This window comes from Alexandromys fortis, unplaced genomic scaffold (genome assembly GCF_014885135.2).
Source record: "Alexandromys fortis isolate MF-2015 unplaced genomic scaffold, M_Fortis_MF-2015_v1.1 scaffold_52, whole genome shotgun sequence".
Classification (NCBI taxonomy): Eukaryota; Metazoa; Chordata; class Mammalia; order Rodentia; family Cricetidae; genus Alexandromys; species Alexandromys fortis.
Window position 1 is genome coordinate 10,995,074 of NW_026067929.1, and position 10,685 is coordinate 11,005,758.

A 10,685-nucleotide genomic window follows, 5' to 3' on the forward strand; every position below is an offset into this window, starting at 1 on the left:
TTAAAACTTGAGTTATTCCAAGAAAGCTTACGGTATGTGAGGCACTCAAAGAAAAAGAAATCTGCCAATCATTTTTTCTCATTGAGATTCCCTTTTCACTGGTTTAACCACCTGTATTTATTCTTGCATTTTTATCTCCCCAGTTCCATTCTTTTTTTGTGTGTGTCCTGTAAGAGTATTTATTTCTGCAGCTGAATTATGTCCTCTTGATTGCTCGGGAAGAGCAGCTTGCCTGTTATCCCGCATGGGTGGGAAAGTGCTCCCTTTTGAGTGGTTTCTGGCCGTGAGTATTAATGCAGCCCTCACAGGGATGGCATTATCGTCCACTGAAGCCACTTCGAGTTCATTTGCATTGTACAATATGCATTTCTGTATTTGTATGGATTTAAGACGAGCCGAAACTCATTAAAATTCAAACTGTACTCCATGCTTAAAACTTCAGAAAATTCATTTACTGTCTCAAGGGTGCTGTGGTGTCTTACCTGGAATGCATTGTCTGTGTTTCTGGAACTGGTGAGTAGCCGGACTGATGAAGTCAAAGGGGTTAAAATAAAATCTCTAACTACAAATAACAAATCAAAAATGTGACATTCGTATTTGTAGCGAGTAGATCTGTGCTTACAGATGCACAGTTAGGGCTTTGGGTAACTGAGTAGTTATGTGTTTGGGAATATTGATAACAAATAAAGGATGAAGCCATTTGTGGGGGGGAGAAGAAAGAGAGGGAGAGGGAGAGAGAATGAAAGGAGAGGGAGAAAGAAGTATGGGCACGCTCTTGATGGTGTGTGTGCATGCCTATGGAGGCCAGAGGCTCATGTCAGGGCCCCCTTTACTCTCCGTCTGTCTTAGTTTCCTTTCCTGTTCCGATGATACAATGCCCTAGAAAAAGCAAGATAGAGAAAGTGATTATTTTATTTAGTTTATTTTAGGGGTTTGTTCCAAGTTCAGTCCACCTTTGTAGAAAAATCGAAGTGGCAGGGACTTGAGGTGGCTGATCACATCTGCAGTCAAGAGCAGAGTGAATGGACTCACATATGCCTGTGCTCAGGTGATTCTCTCCTTTTAATTCAGTACTATGCCCAGCCTTGGAAACAATGCTGTCCATATTCAGAGTGAGTTTTCTCACCTTAATTGACCTACTTAAGAAAATGTCTTATGCGTATGCCCACAGATCCACACGATTCAGACAGTTCCTCACTGTCACTAGAGTCTAGATTCTACCAAATTGGCTATTGAAACTTACCATCATGGGCCTAGAGAGGTGCCTCAGCAGTTAAGAGCTTTTATTGCACTTCCAGAGGACCTGGGTTCAAGTCCTAGCACCCACATGGTTGCTCATAATCACATGTAACTATAGTTCCAGGGAATATGATGCCCCTTTCTGTCTTTTTTGGGTACCGGACACATGTGTGGTTCAGAAGCATATGCATATGCAAAAACACACATGCACATAAAATCATAAAATACTTTTTAAATAAAAGAAAGTCACCCCCATGTAATCTTAATGTTTTTGAATAAAACAAGAAGTCTCATTGAACCTGGGACTCACTAACTCACTAGGCAACCAGCTAAGGAGCCCCAGGGATCTACTGTCTCTATCCATTCTATGAGGTTAACATAGTACCAGGTCAACTTTTTCTTAAAACATATTTTTTATTGAATCTTTGGGAATTTCACATCATGCACCTTAATTCTGCTCACCTCCCAGTCCCTCATATCTTCCCCTATAAGTACCCACCCAAATGAAAAATTTAAAAATCAAAACAAAGTAAGCAAGCAAACAAACACAAAGAGGAAAACAAACAAAAGAACAAAAGCAAAACAACAGCAACAACAAAGACCTCTTCACTCCTTCTTCTTTCTGGCTCTCCAACACCTCTTTATTTGTCCTGGTGGCAGTGGAAGCTTTGTACCGCAGTGCTTGGGGGCAGGTCCTGGGGCTTCTGTAACAATCACTACCCACTGAGCAATCTCCCCAGCCCTTCCTTTCTGTTTTAAAAATTAGATATTTTGGTATGACCAGTTAGCATCTTATTTACTCCACATGAAAAACAAAAACAAAATACAAGTAGTAAGATACCCATACCTGTAGCGATTAGCAGGTTCAGATATTGCAGGCATGATATGGGAATAAACTTGCCAACGCTTTAACTGACTTCCTCCCTGCCTTCATTCCTAAAAGTTCAAACTTGACTTCCTTCTTTTTTCTCTCCTGTCTTCTACCACGGGATAATGCTGCAGGAAGACTTTCACTAGATGCCAACCAGATGGCAGCATCATACCTTGGCCTGCCAGCCTTTAGAGCTGCGATTAAATACATTTCTCTTCTCTATATCACCTAATATTTAGCATTCCTTTCTCATATCCTTTCTCACAGAGTGACAAAAACATGGCAGGAGGCCAGAGATCAAAAGACCTGGTGTGTCCCCAGGTCGCAGTGGAAGAGGACAAGGTTTGGAACAGAGCTCAGTGAGGACCACAGAACTAGAAATGCAGAGGAAGGGCCCGTGAGGGAAGGAGCCCAGGGCAACAGCAGAGTGAACAGGTACCCAGAGGAGGAGAAAGGAGAGGAAGGTGTTGAAAGGGTGTTCAAGAAAGCCTGGAAATGGTAAGGCTATTTCAGGAATGATTAGCTGATAATTGGCCAATGATGTGGAAGACAGGGCCAGTTATGCAAATCAAGCCTGGGAATTTAAAGAAGCTTTGCACCAGTCACTGAGGCTTAGGGACTTAGAATCTCTGACCTCAAGGACAACGAGGGAGCAAGTCCTCATTTCTGAACCGTGGCTGTAGGCGTTGAACAATTGCAGAAGGTGATGAGAAAAGACGGGTGGAGGGTGGCGTGGACCGTGTTCAGTTCTCTTCTCACATGTTTTATACTAAATTGAATTGAATTAAATGGAATGTAATAATGAGAAAATAATAGAACTGATTTGTCCAGAGAAGTCATTCTCACCAGTGCCGTCAAACACTGGATAAAACATTAGACTATGGCCTGAACCAGCTGGAATTTCAGAAGAAAAAGCCAACATGTTGTCCGGAAGCAACATGTAATTTTTTTTCCTGAGAAATATACTTTTGGTAAAATTCCTTTTAATTGGCACCTCCGCCTACCCTTTGTTCCATTCTAGGACTTTAAACCAAGAGGTATATGGACACCATGCTTGGTTATGGGACAATGGACAGGAAGGGCTAGTCAGTGGTCTATGTTGTCATGGCAGACGTATGCTCAATTCTAGGGGGGACATGCCCAATTATGGACCTCTGTCCATCTGTAAAAACAAATAAGATTAACTATAAAAATCACATATGTGTGTATATATATATGTATAAATGTTTGCATATTGATCTGTGTGATTAGAGAGTATATAATGGGAGCCATAAATAAATACATATTTATTTATGTATTTCTACTATTTATTACGTATAAATAATAGAAGCGACTGTGTAACAGACATGTTTAGACAACCCCTAATTTAGGAGATGATTTTAATAGTTTTTCACGGAAGCATCTATTGATGACACAAACTTCCGCCTCTTCCCTTGGGAAGTTGCTGTTTCACAGGAATGGTTTGAACATAGCAATAGCAAGCTAGAGAGAGCAAAAATAGGGCTTGGGAGATGCTTCATTGGGTTAAGTGCTTAGTACACAAGCTTTGGGAACCCTAGTTCAGATCCCCTAAACACACACAAAAACTGAAAGGGCATGGTGGCCCACCTGTAATCCCAGCAAAAAGGAAGCAGAAACAAGGAGATCTCTAAATAAGATGGCTAGATAGGCTAGACAAAATAGCAAGCTCTGAGTTCAGTCAGAAACTAATTCAATATATAAAAGAAGACACCATGTCAAGACTTCTGGCATCCAACACATGCACACAAGGTGCATATGAGCATGTTAATGCATGTATCCACATACATGCAAGCATGTACAGATATACATATACCGCACAGATACATATGCAAAACCAGACAGAAACACCTAGAACCATTTACATATCAGGTAAGGCTCATCCTGGAAGCCTAAGCTGCAGACATCTTGTTAGAAGTGTCCGAGTGAGATCCATTCTCTTCTGTGGCTACTGATCAAGGGAAGTTTATTTCCATTTTGTTCTTGAGTTAAAAGTAAAAAAAAGCAAAGAAAATCACAAAGTTGTGATTTAAGTATGATTCATATGGACTTTTTCCATAATTGAGAGCCTAAAATAGTTATTCATTAATTAATTGAATTATGAACTGTGTAACTACTTCCAATGGTAAATACCCCACTGAAGTTGTAACTGTTTATCTTGAAGGCAGAGATACTTACATGGGTCACTTTTGTACCCACTTTCCTCCACATCTTCTTAAAGTTCTAAAATACCTTGAATTATTTACGTATTTACTCAGGACCACAAGGGGTGCACCCACACACCTAGTCAATAGGGATGTTCTATTGGGAACTCACCAAGGCCAGCTGGCCTGGGTCTGAAAAAGCATGGGATAAAACCTGACTCGCTGAACATAGTGGACAATGAGGACTACTGAGAACTCAAGAACAATGGCAATGGGTTTTTGATCCTACTGCATGTACTAACTTTGTGGGAGCCTAGACAGTTTGGATGCTCACCTTACTAGACCTGGATGGAGGTGGGTGGTCCTTGGACTTCCCACAGGGCTGGGAACCCTGATTGCTCTTTGGGGGGATGAGGGAGGGGGACTTGATGGGGAGGGGGAGGGAAATGGGAGGAGGTGGCAGAGAGGAGGCAGAAATCTTTAATAAATAAATAAATAATAAAAAATACCTTGAAAATGTATGTTTTAAGACTGAGGTTTAAAAGTAGACCACTCGTGTATAGCTGAGAACTCTCCCTGTATTAGGAAAACCCATTATGTCTACTTGGCACATGGGTACTACCAAGCATGTCATCTGTTCACAGGTCATGTTGTTTGCATAGGAACATGCCTTGTTCACTCATGTAGGTGAGAAACTGAGTGCATCTGCCTTTGAAGTTCATACTTTCTCTGGGTTGACCACTCTTAGGACCAGATTCTAGAATATCAGCTGCTCTTACCATGATGGAGCTCTGTTGAAAGCCTTCTATGACCTCTCTTCCCAAAACGTACAGCATCCGTGGATTATTAAACAAAACAATAAGACCACTACAATTTTCATCGCTAGACCAGTCTGCGGATGCTATTTGTTTTTCCTGCTAGACAGTCAGCTAATTTTACTTTCTTGAATCTACCCCTTGTCTTTGGATGACTGTGTTCATGTGACCATGGCTTCAGAGGACATCTTAGTTGCTTTTGAATTGCTCAAATCAAAATACCTGAGAATAACAAAAGAGGAAGATTGATTTATTTTGCATCCTGGTTTCAGCCCAGCATAGCAGGGAAGGCATGACAGAGTGGCTCTGTCTGTGAACACAGAGGGATTGTGCGACAGAAGCTGTTCACATCCCATTGAGCCAGGGGGCAGAGGACAGGGAAATGGAGGTGCTATGCCGGCTTTATCCTTTTGCCACCTTTATTACTTCTGGGCTCATAATGCACAGGATGGTGCCACCTATGTTCAGGATTGATCTCTCCGCTCAGCTATTCTTTCTGCTAACACAGACACACCCAGAGATGTACCTTACCATATTCTCTGTGATTTTAAATCTAGCCAAGCCAACAATGAAAATCAGAAATCACAGAAGACTGATTCATACCTCAATCCTGGTAACTTGCCCTTTATTCTACATCATCAGGGCAATAGGGACCAAGCACAATGTTAATGACAAGCACAAAGCATCATACTCATCATGGAGATTGTATCCTTTATTGATGCAGTTATATCTGTTTAAATACATGTGTTACAGCCTAGTCTTCCGTAATGAACTGCTTACCACCTCCAGCCAGCCATTCACTAGCTTGCTCACAACTGATCTGCCCGACGACCTTCCACCCCATTCTCCTGTGCATTACAAATTCTCAACCTGATGATATGGTGCTGATGTAGAAGTCCTTCAAGTGACTGCTCTTCTGGCTAATGCACAGGCAGCCCCAGCGCTCACGTTTCCTTATTTGGGTGTGGTCATAAACAGTAGTTTCCAAATGACTACCTCAATTATTTTAAAGTATGACCATGCCATGTCAACTTCAGGGAGGCCCTTCCTATGGGGAAAAAGTACATCCTCTTTGATCCTCCATCTGAAATCTGCAATGAATCTAAATGACCTTGATGTGAAACTCTTTTTTCTTACCTTGGAGAAGTCATCCTAATTTTAAGTTGTTTAGCTTTTTCTTAGATCAGCAGTTCTCAACCTCCCTCGTGCTGTGACCCTTTAATACAGTTCCTCATACTGTGGTGATCCCTAATCATACAATTATTTTCATTGCTACTTCCTAACTTTAATTTTGCTACTGTTATGAATTGTAATATCAATATCTGATATACAGGGTATCTTATCTGTGACCCCTGTGAAAGGGTTGTTAGATGGCTAAGAGGTCATGACCCACATGTGAAGAGCCACTGTCTTAGATGATAGAAGTTGGCACATGAGAACCCTCCTGGACAGTTTTCATGTTCTGTCTATATCTAATTGTTTATTATATCCCACTTCTCTTAAGCTGCCTTTAAGTTCCACCCCACACTGTGTGTTCTACCACCCAGTTCATAGATGTGTGCACTGGTCAACAACCCTGCAATACATAGCATGCAAACCGATGCTCGTTAAACTCTCACAAACTGGGTACCACTGTGAATATCTGTATTAATTCTTCAATCTCTGCAACCCTGAAGCATGACTGATAAAAACTCAAAGAGCAATATTGGGGTTCATCTTGAACATCCGAAAAGCAAAGCAGCCAGCCACTGGTTCTTACCTCAACTTCAGTCTGAAATGGTGATTCCGCCTCCAGAAATCTCAGAATGAGACTGTGACTGTAAACTATCTCCTCCCGTTTTATAATCCTCTCTAGGGCTAGGATTAAAGTCATGCACCACCGGGATTAAAAAGTATGTACTGCCTGGTTTCTATGGCAACTAGTGTGGCTACTGGGACTAAAGGTGTGTGTTACCACTGCCTGATCTTTAAGACTGACCAGTGGGGCTGTTTAACTCTCTGATCTTCAGGCAAGCTTTAGTTATTAAAATATAAATGAAAAATCATTACATAACTCTGTGATGTAAATATCAGGGAGTTGAAGCTCAGAGCCACTAACCTCCCGTTACAGCTACAGAAGACATCTAGGGAACAAACTAAGAGCTGCCTACTTCTCAAACCATAAGGATATACTGTTTCCTCACATATTTCCAAACAGACCCTTTAAACCTAGAAACTTAATATTTTTCAGTCAAAAGAACATATGTTGTGAAACACACCCAAAGTAAACGGCTGATCTAGTCCCAAATTCAAACAATGATTTCTCATGCCTGCTTTTCCAGCTTGGATCTATTAATTTGTTATTTTTCCTTATTATCAGAAGTGCTATTTCTGTTTAAGTGCTGCTGATTTGGAAGTCATTCTTATGACTAAATATCTGTCCGCCTGTAAGAGCCCAGGCCAGGGCTCTGCTGCCAGTAGGTGCTCAGATTAATGGATGGCTGTGTAGGTCTATGTGGGAGTCTGGCACTTAGGTTCTGCCCAGCTCCTCGAAAGCAGCACAAAGGATTCGGAAAGATGAACATCGCAGATCACCACCCCACTACGACGATGGGTTTCCGGACTGCACTGTTAGCTGAAGCATCCCAAAGGCTCAGTTGCACCAGTGAGAATATCACTCATGTTTTTCCCTCTCTTCGGAAACAGTGCGGGATGTTGTGAGATGCCACAGCCATTTTGAAGACTAATATCAAATATCAGAGAAAATTTGCTTTCCTGATGAGCATTGGGGAAAGCTAAATATTTTTAATTGACACATTTCCTATTATTGCATATATATACATATACATATATATGTATATATATGATGAGTAATAAGCTACATCAGATTTTTTTTTCAAACTGTCAGAACGAGAGATGAAGCAGAAGTAGCTCTCCAGAGAAGCTGCTGTGAACTGGAGCAGTAGAAAATAACAGTAAGCAGCCATACGTTCATTTACTACCGAGACATCCCTGAAAATTGTGAAGAAACAAAAGCTGTTTTCTTCCAAAATGCATGGTGGGGGCATTTCTAGAAGAGAAGAAGGAGGACAATGACTTCAACTTACTTCACAAAGAAAAGGTCACATGCTCATGTGTTCACTCAGAAACATTCCTTTGGTAGAGTCTGTCCGCCTAGGGACTTAGGAGACCGTGCCTACATTCTGAATGAGCAGCACTGGACATCACGGGAAACCTCAGCCGAGTTCTAGGATGTCAGAGCACTTGCCTGCAATATCAAACTCTGCGTTGTCTTAAAAAGACAGTGGTAAAGGAATGCCCCTTGTTACCATCCTGCTCAGGCTGGGCTAGATGTACTAATAATTTGTAGAGATCATCCTAGTGAGCTCACCCAAAGGCCCTGACTCTGCACAGGTCTGGCTCTTCCCATCTGCAGGAGAAGATGAAGACTCTTTTCTCAGGGCTGATCTTGACTCTAGTATGCCACATTCTCCTTGGTGAATTCTCTTATGAAATGAGCATCTTTAATGGGAAAGCCCTTTGTGTCTCATCCCAGGCTTTTGATGAGCATTTCTTTATCTCTATCTTTTAAAAACTCCTTTTATTGTTTCAAACATCCTCTCTATCAAACTCCTTTGTTAATTAAGAAACTTGATGAATTGGGGATGTTTTGGAACATGAAAGAAGAGTTTGTTTCATTACTATATTTCTTTACACTGTGGACATGCATCATAGCTTACCAATTTCTCATCCCAGAGAAAGAGCTTTGAGAAAAAGCAACCAAAAAGGTGTTAGGGAGGTCGGTGTTGGTATTATGGCCTGGAGTGATTGGTCTCTGTGTTTGCTACTTAAAAAAATATAGAAATCGGGAAGCTCACATGAACAAAAACTTGCAGAATATATATGCCAAAAGTATTGATGCAAAATTATAAAAACCATTATCCTAAAATGAGAGTTGAAAAGACATTTCTCATTACCCGTGGCTAGAGCCCTATCGGCAGCCTGATTGGTGGTGAGAGAGCATGAGGAAGCCCTACCATGGGAAAGAAAGCCCAGTTCTTTAGTGTTGACTCTCCCAGGAAACCCTCAAGGAGCTGCTGACATTCCTCTCCAAGGAATCAATGAATCCGTTTCTATCTGTCTGTTCCCTTGACCTTACTTTGTTTTGAATCAGAGAAGGGAATTAACTGTTGCGATGGGGAGCATAAGGAGAGCCTGCAGAATCTTGAAGGAGATGCTGTGCTGGGGATCTACGTGCGAGACCACCATTTGCTGATAGACACCCCGGATGTATTACTTGTTTGTTATATTATTATTTGTGCCTGTTTCTCATTTCAGATTCTCACCCTGTTGTAATAAATAACTGTCTTCCCAGCCATCATTCCATATTGACAAGCAAATGTCACCCATGTTTGATTGACATCTATTGCTCCTGAATGCAGAAGTATGATTTAGGAATCAATTCAACTTATTTATTTAAAACCATTCTTATGTGTCAAATGTATTTGTTGGTCGTATACCCCTCCTAATACCCACTTTGGGGGTCTTCTATTGATATTCTAAATTCAGAAGGTTTCTTCATCCAGAGCTTTCACTGTTAGGGGTGATAGCCTTTCTTTGTCATAATTTTCTACTTCCCCTCCCCCAATTCACATCTGGGGAATGGCTATTGCACCTACAGAACTCTCTCTGTGTCTTCTGAAACCTGGCACTTTTGCAAACGCCATTCACTTTATTGTAAGACCTTCGAAGGCATATGGAAAGTGATTATTTCTCCTGCATATTGCATCTTTAGGCAAATGCAACTTCAAGTTCAATGACGGTTTGACGGAATATTCTGAAGGGCAGCTGCGATTGGAAGCCCTTAAGTCAAAACGCTCATTGTTTGTCACCTTTGTGTGGCACGCATAAGAAAAACCAGCCCTCCTCCCTTTGGGCGGTGGACATGTTCATTTAAATCAGGAAATGTCCCTTGGTTTTTAAATACATACTTTACTGTTCTCGGGGTAACATCTTATTTCATTTAGGATGCTGTGGAAGCAAATGCTAAGGTTAAAAAAAACCCCGCACATCTACTGTCTGGAAAAATTGGAAAGGGCCATCCTTATGTTAAAAGTGGCATTTGAAAAACACCTGAAGCACTGATTGTGGATGAGCCAGGAGAGAAATATTGTCACCAAACCTCCCTCCTTTCAACCTTCACTTCCATCTCCAACAAGGGCTGCAGGCTCTTGGGAAATAGATTTAGGTGTGACCCTTGAGTCCCGAGAGCTGTTGCCCAGCTGTCTCACTCCCTTAGTATGTCCAGCTAGGGCGCTGCCATCGCCTGGGTTAGATGAGGGAGTATTCAGGATTTCACTGTTCATCCCTTGCAGAGAGGGGGAAAAAAAAAGAGAGGCCGAAAAAAAAAATCCCACATTGTCAGAGTAATGCCAAACTCTGTGTGAGTGGGATGAGCAGAGCAGATGCTGCAGAGAGATGCCAAAGCGGCTCCCCTTCCTCTGTGCCTTGGGTTCCTATAAATTGCTCCGGCGCGCGTTTGTCAGCCTCCTCTTCTCCTGGCAGGTGGTACCCAGGCAGAATTCTGCGTTCAGCCTCTCTCGTTCGGCTCTCGCTGTT

General features: G+C 41.8%; 1 protein-coding gene across 1 annotated transcript in view; it reads right to left on the minus strand.

Moving 5' to 3' along the window:
- Window positions 1-647: 647 nt before the first annotated feature.
- Pter (phosphotriesterase related) overlaps window positions 648-10,685 on the minus strand; it is an 81,360-nt gene continuing 71,322 nt past the window's right edge. The window contains exon 6 of the mRNA XM_050144771.1: window positions 648-879. Coding sequence (XP_050000728.1) covers window positions 846-879 — 34 coding nt within the window. The 3' untranslated portion in view covers window positions 648-845. The remainder of the gene's footprint in view (window positions 880-10,685) is intronic.